This window comes from Pseudorca crassidens, chromosome 15 (genome assembly GCF_039906515.1).
Source record: "Pseudorca crassidens isolate mPseCra1 chromosome 15, mPseCra1.hap1, whole genome shotgun sequence".
In the NCBI taxonomy this organism is placed as follows: Eukaryota; Metazoa; Chordata; class Mammalia; order Artiodactyla; family Delphinidae; genus Pseudorca; species Pseudorca crassidens.
Genome location: NC_090310.1, coordinates 21,673,369 through 21,693,132, shown reverse-complemented (window position 1 = coordinate 21,693,132; position 19,764 = coordinate 21,673,369). Strand labels below are relative to the sequence as shown.

The window sequence follows — 19,764 nt, the reverse complement described above, 5'->3', positions numbered from 1 at the left end:
ACAGCATATTCCATTTCCTTTAGCCACTATGTTAGTTATGCATATGGGCATAGGCCCTAGATGGTCCGGTGTGTCTCCATTCTGAGACTTTTAACTGTTAAGGAAGAGAATGTCTCTTTCTGCCAAGGTTGCTGAAGAGGACAGACTATGATTCAAGAGCTGCTGGCACCCATCCTGCCACTATCAGGGGAGCGCTTACTTGATAATGCAGCCAACACCAAAGAAAACAGAGCCAAGGAACAGAGAGAGCAGGACTGGGTCCTGATGACACTTGGACCCCCTGGATCCAGCTATAGCTGAAACCAGTTACCTGTGTACTTCTTAATTATAAGAGCCAATGAATCCCATTCTTCACTCATTCATTCAACTTAAGGTAGTTTGAGTTGTGGTCTCTACCGATTGTGACTGAAGGAGTTCTGACGAATAGAGAAGCTCTGCTGTTCCTTGAAATTTCAATTATAAGAAGTCAGAAACAAAAGGCTACATAATATATGATTCCACTTATATGAATGTCCAGAAAAGGCAAATCCATAACAACAGAAAGTAGATTAGTGGTTGCCAGGGGCTGAGAAGAAGGGGGAATGGGGACTGACTGCTAATGGCTACTGGGTTTCTTTTTGGAGTGATGAAAATGTTCTGAAATTAGACAGTGGTGATGGTTGCACAACCCTGTGACTATACTAGAAAACACTGAATTATATACTTTAAACTGGTGGATTTTATGATATGTAAATTGTATCTCAATTAATAAAATAGAAAAAAATTTAACTATAGCCATCGGAGCTCCTGCAGGGAGTGAACGGGAGCATTTGATCCCCTCACTTTCCTTGCTGTGAGGGATAGAAGTTACCAAAGCAAGAACTGCAGAATGGGAAAAAGCTTTATTTCAAGGGATTACAAAACGTAGTGAAATACAGGGGAAAGGGAGTGCTAATATAATCTGGCATACAGAGAATGGCCACTTAGGTTTGCTTTCTAACTACAAACACAAAAGGGGATCTCATTATTTAAGGTAAGACAGGATAAGCACAAAACTATAGATCACTGGGCTCCCTCATCTAATCTAGAGATTATGAGACAACTAGTTTAATACCCCTTGAGCTGTAGCATCCATTCAACACAAAGTTCCTTCGTTTTATTTACCAGATGACCAGGAATCGTACACAAGTTTGGCTGCAACCATGTCTTCCACCGCCATTCCTGGAATGGACAGAAATTTGGTTCACCTTTTGTCAGAACAACTTTTCCTCAAACAGCCCAGATCCCAGAACTGGCAGTCCCCTGATACAGTGTCCATCAGGGTAACAAGGACTGATGCCCAGAGGTGAGTTCAGGCTTGAAGTATTGGCAAAGGGCAGAACAAGGCAAGGAACGCCCACCAAAGAAATTTTACGTATCCTTCAGACGTTAGTTCAGGGGTCAGAACACTTTCTGTAAAGGGCCAGATGGTAAAGATTTCAGGCTTTGCAGGCCAATTACTTGCAGTTACTCAACTCTGCCATTGGAGTGCCAGGGCGGCCACAGACAACAGGGAAACAGAGGAGCCTGACTGTGCTCCAAGGAAAGTCTCTTTATGGACACTCTAGTTGGAATTTCTTAAATTTTCACATGTCACAAAACATTCTTAATTTTTTCCCCAATCATTCGAAAATGTAAAAACCATTTCACTTGTGGGCTGTACAAAAACAGGTGGTAGGTTGGGTTTAGCCCGTGGTCTGCAGTTTGTTGGACCCTCTGGTCTAGTCCAAACCCTGAATCCTTCAGCAACGGACCCTTTGTCTTATAGTTTGGGGCACAAACCTTAAGCTTGAATGGACATATGTTCTTAAAGGCCAGGGGCCGGTTTTTATTAACTTGTAGCTACCACTGCACCCAGTATGCAGCTTGAGACATAGCAGGTATTTAAGGTGCACCTGCTGGATGAACGGCTGTGCCGATAAACCAGTCCCCAGAAGTGAGAAAGGAAAAATTGCTCAGAAGTGTAGAGCAGGGCTATGTGGTGCTGTGTCTCCTGAAGGGAGCCGGCTGACCTCTGATCTGCTAGGAACAATGAGACTTTCAGACCCAACTAGACCAGTGTGATGTCTTTGAACCAGGCTCTAGATAAAGCTTATACTGTGTTTGCCTGTCTTTCTGTGCATGAGATTTAAAAAAAATATTTAACAGATGGCAAGGCATGGGTGCTGGGTGGTCAGAGTACTCTTAATACTCTGCCAGGCATTAAAGCTTTGGTTGCTTAATCATTAACAAATATGTAAGGTCTGGTGAGGCTGAGGGGCTCAGGGCAGCAAATATTTACCAACCATTTTGAGAGTAGTTCAATATTTTAGGTGTAGGAGCTGAATATTAGCTCTGTTACCACGTGTGTCCATTTCCTTAAATCTGGTGGGATGGGAGAGCTGGGCTGAGGGGCAAACTAGCCGCTGGGAGCCCCTTCTTTGTTGGGCTTCTGCCTGTGCTAACTCAGGTAGTAATGGGGCTCCCCACTGAAGACCTTCTTAAATCAGCAAGCAGAAAGGTAGGGAAGGAGGGGAAAAAAGGTCTCAGGCTGTACTTCCTGTCTGGGTCTCCGTCAGGTTGGGGCTCCCTGCTATTTCTCTTAAGCTCCCTGTTTTTAAACATCTTTTTCTCCTGTCCTCCCATCTCTGAAGGATATCTTCTTCTGAGTGTCATTGTCTTAATGCTGACACTTGCTGTGTGCACATTGTTTTTTGTTTTTTTTTTTGTTTGTTTGTTTTTTTGCAGTACACGGGCCTCTCACTGTTGTGGCCTCTCCCGTTGCGGAGCACAGGTTCCGGACGCGCAGGCTCAGCAGCCATGGCTCACGGGCCCAGCCGCTCCGCGGCATGTGGGATCTTCCCGGACCGGGGCACGAACCCACGTCCCCTGCATCGGCAGGCGGACTCTCAACCACTGCGCCACCAGGGAAGCCCTCACATTGTTTTATATACACATCTCACTTAATTCTCACAAAAACTCCAGGGAACAGGTGGTGAGAAAACTGTGGCTCAGAGAGGTGAGGTCACTTGCCCAAGGACGCGTGTCCAGGGAGTGGCAGAGAAAGGAATCCAACCCAGGACTGACCAGTTCCAGAGTTCATGGGCTTCACCACTATGCCGACGTAAATAATTGACCTGAGTGATAGATTTCACAATGCTTCAGCTGTGGAGCCTGCTGACCCATTCCTCTTCCCACCCGTGGGTAAACCTACCTTGTGCTCTGGTTAAGTTTGTGCCTTGGGAGCAATGGCTCTTACCCAAAGACTTGAACACCGTAGTCTTCTCACAGTGGGCTGGTTTCACTCCCTTTACCACTTCTCCGAGCTCAGCGAAGATCTCGGCCTGTGAAATGAACACACACTGACCCAGGCCATGGGGCTAATGTCTGCTCAGGACCAGCTTCTGAAGCCAGGACAGGGTGTCCCTGAACTGGATAAGGGATAAACTTGATAAAAGGACCTTCTGTAAACTGGATGATATCAGGAAGGAAGCCTCCACCTTAAACCTTTTTTTTTGGGGGGGGGGTGGCGGGCGCGGGTACCATCTGCCTCTGTGATACTGTGATTGCAGAGATACAAATTTGTAGCCAGGGGAATGTCCTGCCAGGATACTGTCAGTGAGGAAATAGGCCTGTTCTTATCTGAACACTCATTTTGGCAGCCCCCTTCTTGCCTCTATGCCCTGATTACAAAAAAAAAGGCCAGAAAGTGGCCAACCCTAATCCTAATTTGTTGGCCACACTGGGAAAGTTTCCAGGCTGTAACAGGCTCCTATCTTCCAATCCTACTGCTTCATAGGACAGCCCAGTCCAACAGAAAAGTCCATCAAGCCGCTCTCTTCAGGCAAAGGGGACAGGAAAACACATCACCACATAATGGCCACATTATTCTGGGAGGGGGATTAGAAAAGGTTGAGAGATGTTTGGGAGTTGTCATCCCACAAAGAGGTAAGGGTTACCGAGGTCTGAAGCAGGCCAGACAGAAGGAGGTGTTAATGAAACCCTGGGATCCAGGTGAGGCCATCCAGGCAACAGCCCACCAGAAAGGAGGCTCACCCCTGACAAGAGGACATCTCCAGACTCTTTCAGGGCGGCCTCCTGGGAATCCACATACAGCACAGCCTGTGTCATGAGCTCATCATCCAGCTCTCTCCAGTCAGGTCTGCTGGCGCCGATGGCTAAGAGACAGCAAAACAGACCCTGAGCCTAGAAATGGTCACAAGGGATACCAAACACTCCAAAGAAGGAAAGGGGTGGGGAAAAGGAGGTGACAGAGGACACATGGGAACAGATGTGGAATGCCCCATTTCCCCAGGCCAACTCCCTCCCCATCGACGAGATTGAATTCACTAATAAGAATGATACCTGGGCATTTTTTCCTTTCCATTTCATATCCATTCTCATTACTAAAAAAAGATTTCGAGGCAACTTAGCATTAATTTACTGTGTGCCTACTATCTGTGGGATGTTTCACACATACTATTCATAGTCCTCACAAGCACACTTCACATCTGATTCCCATTTAAAAAGTACAGACTGAGGCTCAAAGAAGTGGTACATGCCAAGGTTAAGTATCTAATAAATGCATCTATAGCTCTGAGACAGTACATGCCTTTCACGCTTCTTCCACTTATCAGGAACAGAGACCTCCTTACAAAACCCCTAAAACAGAGACGTTACTTGGAGCTTATTCAGACCCCGCACTCCTCTATCTTCTGTCTGTCTGCTTGCTCTTCAATCATTCCCATCCCTCGCCCCCAACCACTTCTCTCTTAATTCACGAGAAAAGAGCCCAGTGTTAGGGTCAGAGAGAAGCCCCAATAAAGAGGAAGCTGGCTGCACCCTGGCACCAAGGTTTCACATCCTCTGCAGAGCCCAGAACCATAATGATGAATCCAAGGAATCGTGACTCCTGGCGCTGGAACACAGGAATACGCAGAGGCTGCAACCAGATGCCTGCAGGGCCAGGAAGGTAATGAAAATGAGCAGAACTGGTCAGAGGAAGTGGATTGGAAATGGTGGAGACTGAGGTACAGAGAAGAAAGCAGACCCTTCTAAAGCGGACAGTTACTGTTCAGCTCAAGCTAATTGTTGCCATGTGAGAATGCAGGGCCACTGTTAGAAAGCCTCCCCTATCCCTGCTCCTTTTTTAAAAGAGAAGCAGGAAATCTCTTTGCATGTGTTAGTTCTTGATTTTCAGAACACTCTATGGTCTGAAAAAAACACATCTGCTGGCTGGATCCGGCCCATGCCAGCCAGTCTTTGGAAACTGCTATAAAGCTTTATACAAATATAAGGCAGCATTTACAAGCCTTCTCTCACTGCCATCCAGTTTTCTCTACTTGTTCCCTCTCCTGCTGTTCTCCCTCACTCTAATTTTCAAAGAGAGTGGTGTAAAAATGTCCATCTTGAAGGCTGTTTGTGTGAGAAGTTCTATAGAACAGAAGCACCAACTAATGAAGCTCATAAATAAATCATAAGCTGGTGGGAAAAACCCTAGCTTCTCAAGCCACCTCTTCTGATTGCTCTTGTTGCCCCCAATCTGGAGGCAGGGTGAGTTCTCGAAGGGCTGCATAAGGCCACTCAGGCTGATGGAGATGGTCCGGGTAGCAAAGGGAGGGGCTTGACTCGGGCTGGGCCTTGGCCTTCCTGCAGTGGGGCGAGAATGGGTGAGGGTCAGACGCTGGCTGTTGGGCTGCAGGGATAGGATGAGGGACGTGCAGGGGAGGTTGGAATTGGGCGTATCTTTAGCCAAGCTGTAAAGTAAGTAAAATCTGTGGTTGGTGTTTCCCTGTTGACTGCACTTACAACATACTTAAGTATATTTAATGCCTCTGTGAATACATAAACCAATTTCGTCTTTAGGCTAGGGAAAGATATGAGATGGCTTGACTCTCCTTCCTGGAGAGAGACTCAAAGTGTGACAGGGATCCAACATGAGGGATAGTCTCTGTTGTTGGCTTTGAAGGTGGAGCGTCCACATGAAAAGGAATGTGGACAGCCTCTAGGAGCTGAGAGCAGCCCCAAGGAAAAGGGCACCTTTGTCCTACAACACAAGGAACCTGCCATGACCATGTGGGCTGGGAAGAAGACTCCGGGCTCTGGATAAGACTGCCGCCTGAACAACACCTTGATTTCATCCTTGTGTGAGCAGAGGACTTAGCTAACCCATGCCCAGACTCCTAACCACAGAAACTGAGATAATAAATAATGGTGCTGTTTTAAGCTGGAAAAAAAAAAAGAAAAAGCTGAAAAAATATCAAGTCAGTCTTGCTGAAGATTCAGCTCTTGTCCATTTCACCAAGAACTGGTTTCTCTTGATTCCCTAAGTCCTTCCAGAAATGGTCTTACTGTTCGAGTCTGGCTTTATGAAGAGTAAGACCTACCCCCTGGACCCACATTCATAATACCAGTCCCACACAGGCTGAGACCTTCAATTTGCTATGGCCCATTCCTCAATCATACCACGTTTTGTTTCCTTTATAGAACTTATCTTCAGCTGGAACTATCTAGCTCATCTATTTGTTTACTTGTTGTCTACCTCCCTTCTCTGGAATGTAAGCAGCGGGAAAGCAGTGATCTTGATTGCTGGTTTACTGTGGCATCCTCAGCATCTAGAACAGTGCCTGACACATGGTAGGGATTCAATACATATTTGTGAATGAACTTGGCCCTTGCACGTGTGTGCAGACATTTTAGACTCTGAGTTCACACTATGTGCTTGTCACTAAAACATGGGGCACTGATACCAGGTTTAAATTCTTGAGTCTTCAATTGTTTGCTCATCAGAATCCAGTCTTCTTATTGAAAGATAACATAGGGTATCATTTAAGATCTTGGGCTCTGAGGGTGTATTACCTCAGTTCAAATCCCAGTTTTGCCTCTAAGAACCTCTGACTTTGGGCAAGTTTCTTAATCCTTCCATGCCTTGGTTTACCTACCTGTAAAATGGGGGTCATGATAATAATAGCTCCTACTTCATACGGTTGTGTGAGGATTCAGTGATATAGTACATACAAAGAATCTAGAACAGCACCTGCAATAGTAAGTATTCAATATAGACCAGATCTTGTTACAACCCCCAGGGCCATTTGAGGATCTTCAGAGGCCCCAGGAACTCTTATGTTTAGAGTCCCAACCATCCTATCCCACATATTAAAAAGCACCCACATGTCACATTAAATGTCTTTGGTGTTGTAATTTTAAAAAATTTGTTTTTGTAATTCCAAGTGTTGTTAAAGAACAAGCGAGTCATTTGGCTTTTGTAATTTAAATTTCATAACATTTAAGAACTGAGCTATAATTGATCATTTGCTATAATGATACACTTTATAAAACTTTAATTAAATTTATTAGTTTCAGGTTTGTGATTTTTGTTTCATATTTTGGAGTATCATTTTTTTCAGAACTCAAATGTTTCTGAGGCCATTAAAACGCTCAAGCATTTTGCATGAGTAAAACAGCTCTGCAGATGCAGCCCCCTTGGTCCAGCCAAGGGAGAGTCTGGCCACCCAAGGCTCATGGAGCCACTCTGCTTACCATTGATGTGAGCCCCGGGCTTCACCCATTCACCAAACAAAATGGGCTCCGTTGCCATGGTGACTGTGATGATCACATCTGCCCCGGTCACAGCCTCCTGAACCGATGAACAGACCCGTACCTCTCCTTGCACTGTGTTCGCAAACTTCTCTGCATTTTCTTTGGTGCGGTTCCATATCCTCACCTTCATTGGGGGTAACAAGAGGGACATTGGTGCCATGATTATCTGGCTGTTTATGTTTCATTAAGCCCAGGGGTGCAAGGAAAAGTTGAACCACTCTGGGGTTAGGGCTGTAGTTATTTAAATCATTCCGTATGGCGAATGTACATTTGTCTGGGCCAGATATTTGAAAATGACCTTTCTCTATCCCATTCCCCTTTCAAGAAGGGGGGAAGTTTTTCACTTCTAGCTTGGGACACACAGCCTCAGTAGCTTAATAGCTACTATATAGCTTAATGATTAGCAGAGCAAGTTCTGGAGCTAAACAGGCTTAGAATCAATCCTTGCTGTCACTTACTGTTTCTGAAGTATATTTAACTTCATTCAGCCTAAGTTTTCATGTCTGTAAAATGCAAATGATAACAGGCAAAGTCAGCATCAAACTCACAGTTTATGTTTGGGAGTCTGTAAAGGAGTCATAACAGGCATGAGATTCACAAACAGGATGTGCACGGCTGTGCTTGGAATAGCTTGATCTCTGAAGGATATGTAGGGAATTAAAATCTGGAAGGGTTTCAGGAGTGAATGGTGCAGCAGAGTAGAAGGCCAAGAGTAATAGCTACAGTTAGATTCCTGGGAAGCGCTGGCGGGAGAGGGTGCGTGCGTCACTGGCATCACCAGGAGGTGGGGACTTGCTAGCTTGCTTAACAGATTTTGATGTCTGTGGTGGCAGCTGTCAGCCTTCAACTGAAAATAAGGCCTAAAGAATCTCTCATAAGGAAATATAATAAATATGGAAATAAATGTTATGTCTGAGTAAGTTCATTAACTAAGGTGAAAAACAATACAATATGTCCATTTATAAGAGAATGGTTAACTATACCATCTTGCTTGATAGAAAAATATGAAATACCATACAAAAATTAAGTAATGTGGAAAAGTGGTATTACAACATTCAGTGAAAATACAGTATATACAACTGTGTATATCTAACATGATTAAATCTTTAAGAGGTTAATATTCAAAATATACAAAGAAATTATAAAATTTAATATTAAAAAATAAAGCAACCTTATTTTAAAATAGGCAGAGGACCTGAATAAATATTTTTCCAAAGAAGGCATATCAATGGGCAACAGACACATGAAAAGATGCTCAACGCCACTGGAACATAGGGAAATGCAAATCAAAACCACAATAAGATATCACCTCCATTTCCCTCGGCATGATGACTATGCACAGACCTATGGTCAATTAATCTCTGACAAAGGAGGCAAGAATACACAATGGAGAAAAGACAGTCTCTTCAATAAGCGGTGCTGGGAAAACTGGGCAGCTACATGTAAAAAAAATGAAATTAGAACATTCTCTAGCACCATACACAAAAATAAACTCAAAATGGATAAAGACCTAAATTTAAGACCAGATACTATAAAACTCTTAGAGGAAAACATAGGCAGAAAACTTTTTGATATAAATCACAGCAATAACTTTTTGAATCCACTTCCTAGAGTAATGAAAAAAACAAAAATAAACAAATGGTACCTAATTAAACTTAAAAGCTTTTGCACATGAAAGTAAACCATAAACAAAACGAAAAGACAACCCACAGAATGGGAGAAAATATTTGCAAACGAAGTGATCAGCATAGGATTAACCTCCAAAATATACAAGCAGCTCATGCAGCTCAATATCAAAAAAACAAACAACCCAATTAAAAAATGGGCAGAAGATCTAAATAGACATTTCCCCAGGAAGACATACAGATGGCCAAAAAGCACATGAAAAGATGCTCAACATCGCTAATTATTAGAGAAATGCAAATCAAAAGTACAATGAAGTATCACCTCACACCAGTCAGAATGGCCATCATCAAAAAGTCCACAAACAACAAATGCTAGAGAGGGTGTGGAGAAAAGGGAACCCTCTTGCACTGTTGGTGGGAATGTAAATTGATAAGCCACTATGGAAAACAGTATGGAGGTTCCCATAAAAAACTCAAAATAGAGCTACCATATGACCCAGCAATCCACTACTGGGCACATACCCTGAGAAAACCATAATTCAAAAAGAGACATGTACCACAATGTTCACTGCAGCATTGTGTCCTGGCTATTAATTTACAATAGCCAGGACATGGAAGCAACCTAAGTGTCCATCAACAGATGAATGGATACAGAAGATGTGGCACATATATACAATGGAATATTACTCAGCCATAAAAAGAAACGAAATTGAGTTATTTGTAGTGAGGTGGATGGACCTAGAGTCTGTCATACAGAGTGAAGTAAGTCAGACAGAGAAAGACAAATACTGTATGCTAAACCATATATATGGAATCTAAAAAAAAAAAAAAGGTTCTGAAGAACTTAGGGGCAGGACAGGAATAAAGACACAGATGTAGAGAATGGACTTGAGGACACGGGGAGGGGGAAGGGTAAGCTGGGACAAAGTGAAAGAGCAACATTGACATATATACAGTACCAAATGTAAAAGAGATAGCTAGGGAAGCACCTGCATAGCACAGAGAGATAAGCTCGGTGTTTTGTGTCCACCTAGAGGGGAGGGGGAGGGAGGGAGGGAGGGAGACGCAAGAGGGAGGGGATATGGGGATATATGTATACGTATAGCTGATTCACTTTGTTATACAGCAGAAACTAATACACCATTGTAAAATAAATAAATAGATAAATAACCTCCAATAAAGATGTTAAATAAATAAATAAGTTAAATAAATAAACCACTTGTGGTGATTTCCAGAGGGGGAGGGTTGGGGGATGGGTAAAACAGGTGAAGGGGATTAACAGGTACAAACTTCCAGTTTCAAAATAATTAAGTCATGGGGATATAATGTGCAGCATGGAGAATATAGTCAATAATACTGTAATAACTTTGTATGGTGACAGATGGTAACTAGACTTATCATGGTGACCATTTCGAAATGTATATAAATATCAAATCACTACAATGTACACCTGAAACTAATAAGATGTCGTATGTCAATTATACTTTAATGAAAAAAGCAGAGAAAAACCATACAACTGTGTTACAAGAAGCAGATGAGAGATTGGAAATGTTAACTACTTGTCTTTGAAAACAGATAAAAGGGAATTTTTCTTTTGTTTTCTTCATTACAGTCTTCATTTCTCAAAGCAGAAGTATTATTTTTATCACAAGAAATCATACCTTAAATATACCCCACCCCTCTCACACACATAGAAAAAAATAAAATAAAAGTAGCATCAAATGTATCAAAAATAATAGGAAGTGTGAGCCAGCCAGAATGGGGAAAAGTAGACTAACATCTAGGCTGCAGAAGGCATGCTGTGGCCTCCTGCTCTCTAGGCCTCATTCCCAGCTCCTGGATCCCTAAGCCTGAATACTTAAGGACCCCAGATTCTCCTAAGAGAAACAATAGAAAGGGCCAAAAGAACACCTGAATGTATGTAATGGATATGACACAATTCTTTAAGTAACCGAGTAGGCTCTCTGCGTACTTCAGCATACCCTGCAAACTGAGAAACTGGAGGGGGTGATTCAGGCCTTTCCCCCAACTCTTCACGTCCAGTGGGACTTCTGGGCAAATTGTTAAAAGAATGGTCTAGGGGGCTTCCCTGGTGGCACAGCGGTTGAGGGTCCGCCTGCCGATGCAGGGGACGCGGGTTCGTGCCCCAGTCCGGGAGGATCCCACATGCCGCGGAGCGGCTGGGCCCGTGAGCCATGGCCGCTGGGCCTGCGCGTCCGGAGCCTGTGCTCCGCAACGGGAGAGGCCACAGCAGTGAGAGGCCCGTGTACAGCAAAAAAAAAGAAAAAAAAGAATGGTCTAGGGACTTCCCTGGTGGTGCAGTGGTTAAGAATCCACCTGCCAATGCAGGGGACACGGGTTCGATCCCTGGTCTGGGAAGATCCCACATACCACAGAGCAACTAAGCCTGTGCGCCACAATGCTGAAGCCCGCGCACCTAGAGCCCGTGCTCTGCAACAAGAGACTCCACCACAATGAGAAGCCCATGCACCACAACAAAGACCCAACGCAACCAAAAATAAATAAATAAATAAATTTATATTAAAAAAAAGAATGGTCTAGATGGTGGGACTCTCAACCTGACAATTTCAGCATAACCCACACTGCAACAAAGGAGTACAGAGAAAGGTCACTGCTACTTCCTCCACAACCCTCCCTGGACCTACCTCCTTAAAGGAGAACTGCTCTGTGAAGACCTCATAATGGCTATAAGCCTGGACGCCAGCTCCAAGGATACACAACACTTCACTGCTGGGGGGTTTCAAAAACTATTTGAGAGAAATGAGATAGAAAATGTCAAGGGAGACTCTAGTAGCCAGGAGAAGATCAAATACAGTTTGAGAATCAGGTGAACTTCAAGACCTCTCAGGCAATCAAGGAGATGTCATTGTGTATTTCCGTTTCCACAGAGTGGGGAGGGAGGGAAGGAGCCTTCACTGGGTACCTAACATATGCCAGTGCTTAAGCCTCATGATCTCATTTAGCCCAGACAATTGACCCTATGAGCTAGATACTCCCATTGTTATCCTCCTCTCACAGATAAAGAAATTGAGGTCCAGAGAGGTTAAGTAACTTGCTCAGGGCCCTATGACTACTGAATGGCACAGTGCGGCTCTAAAACCACATCTTTCATTCTCCAAAGCCCACATGCTTTCTGCTGTGCTACCCTATCTCAGGGGCGTGATAAGCCACACCTACTTCTGAGAGCTGTTAGTTGCTTCTGGAATCCATGAATCCTTGCGAGCCTAGGTTCTCAGCTATATTTGCTGTGCCCACTCTCTGTTGATCCTGACTCAGCCTCCGTCTTCCTTTAAAGAGGGATGTAGAGATGGCATTTGTGGCACCTGCTAAGGGTGTATGTGTGTCTTTATTTGTGAGTGAGGTTCTCTGATCAACTCTCCAGTAAAGTCTTTCTGACCACCCTGATAGATTTCACCACTTCATAGCACTTGTTTGTTTACAGATTTATTTTCCTGTACTGGTATGTAAGCCCCGGGAAAACAGAGACAGTCTTATTTGCACAGAATTGGCACATATCTACCATTACCTATGAGAAACAGAGCAGGGTTTCTTGACCTCAGCACTACTGATATTTGGGCTGGATAATTCTTTGTTGGCAGGTGGGTGGGCTGTCTTGTGCATTATAGGATGTTGAGAAGCATCCCTGGTCTCTGTCCATTAGCACCCCCATGTCCTCAGTTGCGACAACCAAAACTGTCTCCAGACATTGCTAATTGTCTCTGCGGCAGCTGGCCAAATTGTTTTCCGTTAAGAACAACTGGCATTGAGGAATGACAACACTTGCTCCTCAAACCGTAAGACCATCTTCTGCCTTTCCTCTATTTCATTTAATAAAAATTGAGCTCCTTGGGGCTGCTCTTTCTTACAATGCTAATTATTGAGATTCTGGAGTGCAACCTTAAAAATGAAAGTATTCTTAATTATTAATCACTTGCAGAAAGGAGCCTCAAATATTGGCAGGTGATTAGAGATGATGTCTCCTGTAGCTGCAGAAGGAGATAGCATTTTGTGCCGTCAACTATAGTTCAAAGAACCTTGATTTGAAAAGTTTTCAAAATGACAATATCCACAAGACTAGTAATCTTATGCTCCTGTCCAATAAGGAGAATTATGTAATTTTTCCTTAACTAAATTTTTTTTTCTGTTCTCAGTTAATATGAATCTATTCTTGGAAGTACACGTGGGCTTCAGAAATTGTTGCAGTATCCTGTAAAGTAACCTTTAACCTCTGATAGAAGAATTAACCTGGTTGATCATCAGAATCAACCAGATACCATAAAAAACCAAAACACCTAGTTTCTTAGGCCCTACCCTCAGCGATTTCAATTCAGTGGTTTTGGGAATCTGAATTAAAAAAAAAAAATTCCCCAGATGCTGCTGCTGCTGCGTAGCCTGGGTTGGAAACTACTGATCCGGGACGAGAAGACCCACAGCTACCTGGGTTGTCTGACTACAGGAAACCCTAGACTCCATTTCCTTCTGCACAAAATGAGGCCAGTAATACTTGCTCTGCCTTCCTCCCAGAAATCCAAAAATAAATCAAACAATGGTTTGGAAATTATTTTGGAAAAGATCGAAGTCCTTTTCAAATGTAGGGCAGTATGGTTAGAGTCTCTCTGTTCCTAAGTTACCAGGGAACATACTTCAGAGTCCCTTGATCATTTCAATCTGAACTGGGTCTGCATATAATTTTTCAAAGCCAGTTCATCAAGCTGCACACTGTAGTCTACTCCCTTCCTATATAATTACCAGATTTATCCCCACAGTCTTCCCTCCCCATCATGTGTTTACAAGACCTTAACACACTCACAATTTGAACACCTGGTCTTTGCTCCTCCAACCCTCCGATAGACCCCACATTTCCTTTATGCTTAGGCCTCATAAACCAGCATTCCCAGACCTTTAATGTGAAAGATTCCAGCCTTTAACTGTTCCTACAGATACCTCGTCTTCTTAACCCTAGCCTCTAAAAATACTGTTCTTCTTGTAGGATGCCCTTGTAGGATGCTTAGAAATATCATCACCTCTATCACTTGCTTTTCCTTCTGCCTGGAGAGCTCCTCCCCTCTTCCTGTTTCACTCACTCACTTCTTTTTCAGTCTTTACTCAAATATCACCTTCCCAGTGAGGTCTTTCCTCGATAATTTAAAATATCATCCCTTCCCAATGCTCTCAATTCTGCTTTATTTTCATCCTTCTAGCTGGTGGTGGGGGTGGGCGTGTTATTTTTTTAAAGCAAGTCCTAGCCTATTAGTAAACTCAAAAGGGGTTTGCTGTTGGTTAATTATTTTTTTTAGCAAATCATACTATGTATTTTACTTTTTATTTTATTTATTGTCTCACCTCCCCTCTGCATGTAACTCTTTGTTTCGTGCACTACCACATCTCTGACATTTAGAACAGTGCCTGATACGTGGTAGGATCTCAGTCAATACTTGCTGAATGGATACATCTGTGTGGCTTGGATCTGTTTATCTCCTCCTCTGCTTCTTATGCAGTACTGACTCTAGCCTATGGGGCAACCACACTGATGTGCCAGGAGCAGTGTGGTAGAGGGGAAAGAAAGCAGTCCTGGGAGTCAGAGAGGTCAAGTTTTAAATTCTTGCTCTGCCACTTGTTAGCTGTGTGACCCTGATCAACTCACACAACCTCTCTGAGCCATACTCCTTATACCTGGCAAATGGAGATAATCATATCTACTTTGCAAGGTTGGTGTGAAGATCAGGAATAGCACATGTGAGGTACCTGGAATCTTGGGCTCATTAAATGGTAGCCAATCATTTCGTGAATCACTGTGCTCAGCTGACATCCCATATTTGGCATATGAAGTTCCAGCTATGTCCAAAGAAGTTCCAAATGAGTTCCTCACTTCTACCTTAGACATTCAAACTTGAGACACTCAATCCCACCCACCAGCTCAGCACAGCCAGGCACTAATCTCACCTTGGTGGCGATGGCAGACACTGCAGCTGTTCTCTTTGCAGTTATGATATTTCCATCCATGACCTTGGAGGAAAGGAGAGACAGTGAACAAGGGGCACCCCTATCCACCACTTAAGCAGAGAGAAGACGCTCTAAAAGCGTTAGCCCTAGGAAGCATCATAATATTCTATAAAGAGAATGCTTTGCCTGGATACAATCCCTCCACTTATAAGAAATACAACTTTGAAAAAATATCTTAATCTTTAAGCACCGGTTTCCTACCTGTAAAAATAAAGATAACAGCAACCACTCAGAGGGTTTTTGTGAAGATTAAATGCACTGGCATACGTGAAAACATCTAGCATATGGCGAGCCCTCAAGAATTGCCCATTTGCTTTACTTGCCCTGGGATTCTCAAAACATCAAATTAAGGAGAAACTTCAGGAATAAGAGTAAGTCACTTGACATCTGTGCAAGGGCCCTGAAACTCTATCTCAGTGGCTCTCAACTCCTCCTGCACATGTGGGGAGGTTTGTGAAGATACAGATGCCCAGACATGACCCTTAGGTTGACTGAATTTGAACACTAGGGATGGGACCCAGACACTGTTGTTTTTAAAAGCTCCCCAGGTGATTCTGAATTACGCCTTGCCAGTAATAACTCCCATCCTTTGCACTGTTCTCTGTTTATATTAATCATCTCAATTGGTCCTCGCCAAGTAGTATGAGTATTCTCATTTTATGGACAAGGAAGTGAGCTGCTTGGCTACTGATCGAATTCAGGAAGAATCTCAGGCCTTGTCATTGAGTTCCAAAGCCTGAGGTGGTCCCGGTTTCCTGGGGAAGCACTGTTGGTAGGTAGTATGGATGCCATTTCCATTGGATGAGCAGAGACTGGGAAGAGCTACAGACTCTTTTCAGGGGAGGAATAAATGGGCAGCTTCCTTGGGGAACCAGAAATTCTGAGAAGGAGAGTCTAAGGATCCAGGGGCGGTTTGGATTAAGGAGTCCGTCCCTGATGAGGACTCAACCGGCTGGCCTCAGCGCCAGGCTGGAGGGCAAAAAGCACTTTCACTGACCAGTTGTGTGACCTCAAGCAAAGTGACTCTGATGCTCTGAGCCTCAGGAACCTCAAAAGAAAGCAGGTGGGGAGGTGAGGGTGTAATAAACACTCCCACAGAGGAGTGTTGTCAGGATTGAATGAGACCAATTTCTCCTGCCTGGTACATGATAAGTGCTCAGTCAACAGCAGTGAGAAAGGCAGTAGAGAGCATAGTCTTAAGACAGTATAGGCCTTGGACTTACACAGAGTAGGTGTGAAGTCCATCCATGCCACTATGAGCTATGGAAATTTTGGTAAGTTTGGCATAGCTGCTCTATGACTCAGTTTTCTCATCTGCAAAATGGAGGTAATAAATTTACTTACCTCAGAGTGGTTCTAAGTATTAAGAGAATTAACACATACAAAGTATTTAGAACAGTGCCTGACGCACACAAGGTGCTTAATACATTTGGACTACTACTATTTTTTGATATTACCATTAAATGTTAAAACAGGTCGTTGTGTATCCCTTAGAAAAAAACTCCCAGGTATTAGAGAGCACCCCTAGTCTGTAACTCACGTAACTCCACATTGCAGAGATTCACTAAATAAACGTTTCCTTGGCTACTGGGTTTGTGCAAGCTGTATATCTGGAGTAACCGGTAGAGGACAAGAACATTACAAGAATGACGAGATTATTCCTTCCACACTGTCACACACTTAAAGCAGCAGTGGGCTCTGGTGCTGGGTTATGCATCCTTAGGCAGTTCTGGAATCAGATACACAGTCACAGATAACCTTCACTGTCACTGGCATCCAGTCACTCAGAGAGGGTCATGGGTGGTCACACTCAAAACTCCCCCTGGTCGACAGAGAACTAACTTCTGAGCCTAGCTCTGTGCACAGGGGCCCTGACCCACCCCTGGCCAGGGAGTTGCTCACCGCCAGAAGGGAGCCATCGCTCGGCTGGAAGAGTAGCACAGTGGCCTGATGGGAGGGGACAGTGGAGGTGGTGCTGTGGCCCTCATAGAAGGTGACCAACTTGGTGGTCAGGGCGTCCTCTGCTGCACTGTAGGCGGGCATGACCCCCAGGAAACTACAAGAAGAGAGGGAGCAGCTTCAACCCCTTCCGATCAATGCTGAGGTATCCTATCAAGTCCTCATGTCCCTTCCTTTCTCTTTCCTCCCTCAATGCCCTACTGGCCTTCTCCCTCGCCCACCTCCCACCCCCATCCGTCTGCCATTCCCTTTGGCAGTATGCTGAGTACGTTCAAGAATCCGGCTCTGGATGAGAAAAGTCACCCCAGTTCTGCCACTTACTAGCTGCGTAACCCTGGGTACTTCACTTCACCTCTCTGAGTCTCGGTTTTCCCATCAGTAAATGTTGCATCAATACCTACCTATATATGGAGTGAATTAAACAAGGTAATTCCTGTAAAGCGCCCACTTGACACAGTGGGTTGCAAAAATCAGGTGGGAGCTGTTATTAGCAGTGGTTAGGTAAGCCCTCCCTTCCTTCCTCCCTCTGCTTCCATTCTCACCCCTCCTCTTCCTCCTTTCCAGTTTCTCCAGACCCTGGCCCGGCCTTCCTCACTCACCCACTGTGTTTGGCCACGGGCACCACGGTGCGCACCGGCTGCATGACCCCTCCTTCGGGGCCGCTGGAGAAGTTGGCCAGAGCCGCCTCCAGAGGCGGGATGAGTAGGCTAGAGCTGCGGAGGTGGTCCTGCACATCTGCCGCGCTCAGGAACGCTGGCACAGAGCTCATGTCGTCGCGGGCCTTCTACCTCCGCGAGCTCAAGGGGATCCGCGCTTCCAGCGCTGTGCCCTGTGCGAGAGCGCCCAGGGCGCGCTGCCGCCTACAGGTCACCGCCCAGCTCCGGGGGCGGAGCAAAGCTGGTTTCCTCCAACCCCCATCCGCAGGGGTGGGCGAGCTGGGTCCGCTCCAGACACAGGTTCCCCGAGATTGGAGTTGACGCGGCGGGCTGGCTGGGAGTTAGTATTCTTGGCTCCACTTTCTCAATTCCTGTAGTTAGCTATAGTCACATTCCTTGCAAAACATGTTACTTTGGCGCCCTACCTTCTTCCCTCCCCCCAACGCCTCTATTTGCTGTCTAGGTCCTGCTGCCTGGGAAAGAGGAGACAGAGGGAGATGGGGGCAAACAATGATGGGCTCCCTTATTTCTTAAATTATTGCCTGCTTTTTAGGAGCTCTTAGATGAAAGGAGATAGAAGGTTATTAAAAAACATTTTCCTTTCAATTCTGTCCCCATCTGGAGTCTCTTATCCCAACCTCGCTCCCACCCCAACCCCATCCCCCCCCCCCCCCCCCGATCCCGGGCTGTTGACCGCTTCGAGTGCACAGTATTCTCCTGGGCTAATTAATTGAACTAACCTTCACCTTTAGAAAAGGAGGAAGTTCCCAGGACAAGATATAATGGCCTTAGTCACAAATCGCCAAATGCATAAGATGTCATGTCAGCAGAGGAGTTGGGATCTGCCCTTGAAGTGAGACTCCAGAACTCTACTCCTAGCCATTAGGCTACATTGGCAGAAAGGGTGTAAGAGGGCATTTCGGGCCAGGTTAAACCCAGGGGTGGAAGGAATGTTGTCTCCTCCTTGAGGACAGAGTTGGACTGGAACCAGGGACTGATATCTAGGAGCACCAAGACGTAAAACTGGGATGCTTCTTGAAGTCAAGCAGCTAAGAGGGTGATTCTTTGGAAGGGAATTACATGGTTAAAGAGATTAAACATTTAGATAGAAGGGTCTTGTACCAATGCAGAGGGTGAAACAAAGGAGCAAGAGTGTAGCCTGGGAGACAGGTCAGGAGACTCCAGTGCGTAAGTTGTGCTCCCCTGATATTTTCACTGGGAGCTACATAGGGCACTTCTTAGGAAATGGTCACATCATAATGAAAGACAGTGTAGTAAGTGTCAAAATATGTACCAATGAAATAATAAATCACATGTAATGTACTTAGCACAGTGCTTGGCACAGAGTAGCCACATAATAAATGAAAACCTCTTGTATCATCAAAACACAGAGAAGATGTGGCGGTGGTTGGAAAAGCTTATTTCAATTACACAAATTTGTTTCTTCAGTTCACCATCCTTAGAAATGCAGGCCCAGGGCTGCTGGGATTACGGAAGTGTTTACGGCTCATTATTTGTGTTGTTATAATTATTATGATGTAACAATTACTGGGTTTAAAAAATGACAGAGGTATAAAGAAAACAGCAGTGTGTCTCATTATTCTTGAGGGAAAAAAAGCAAAACCAAATACTCACCAACTAAAAGAGAAATGAAATAGGAAAGCCAGATGGTTTTTTGTTTGTTTCCATTGTGTATTTAAAAATTGAGCCCTGGTCAAGTAGAAAGCTTTTGTATTTGTTTCTAGCAAATCCTGTAGGAACAGGACTAGTCTGTAAATCACCTCAAATCGTGTTCTTTATAAAGCTTTGCATACCATCACCCAGGCCCTCACTAAAGTAGCGCTGGGAAAATTGGTCTTGATTGAATTAATTCTGTTGGGACTGGAGACCCGGGGAACTAACTG

The 19,764-nt window shown here is 44.5% G+C and overlaps 1 protein-coding gene across 2 annotated transcripts; it reads right to left on the bottom strand.

Moving 5' to 3' along the window:
- Window positions 1–862: 862 nt before the first annotated feature.
- CRYM (crystallin mu) lies at window positions 863–18,216 on the bottom strand. 2 transcript variants are annotated; one of them, XM_067706431.1, is made up of 8 exons: window positions 17,804–18,213; window positions 17,148–17,301; window positions 15,186–15,248; window positions 11,888–11,989; window positions 7,537–7,720; window positions 4,054–4,175; window positions 3,257–3,341; window positions 863–1,200 (listed from the first exon to the last, which is right to left on the bottom strand). In XM_067706431.1, exons 1-8 carry the CDS (start codon window positions 17,971–17,973, stop codon window positions 1,136–1,138), a joined length of 945 nt encoding a protein of 314 aa, XP_067562532.1. In that variant the 5' UTR covers window positions 17,974–18,213; the 3' UTR covers window positions 863–1,135. The 2 variants fall into 2 exon arrangements, with proteins under 2 accessions (XP_067562532.1, XP_067562533.1); XM_067706432.1 differs by lacking the exon at window positions 11,888–11,989 and having other exon boundaries at window positions 17,804–18,216.
- Between the last annotated feature and the right edge of the window lie 1,548 nt (window positions 18,217–19,764).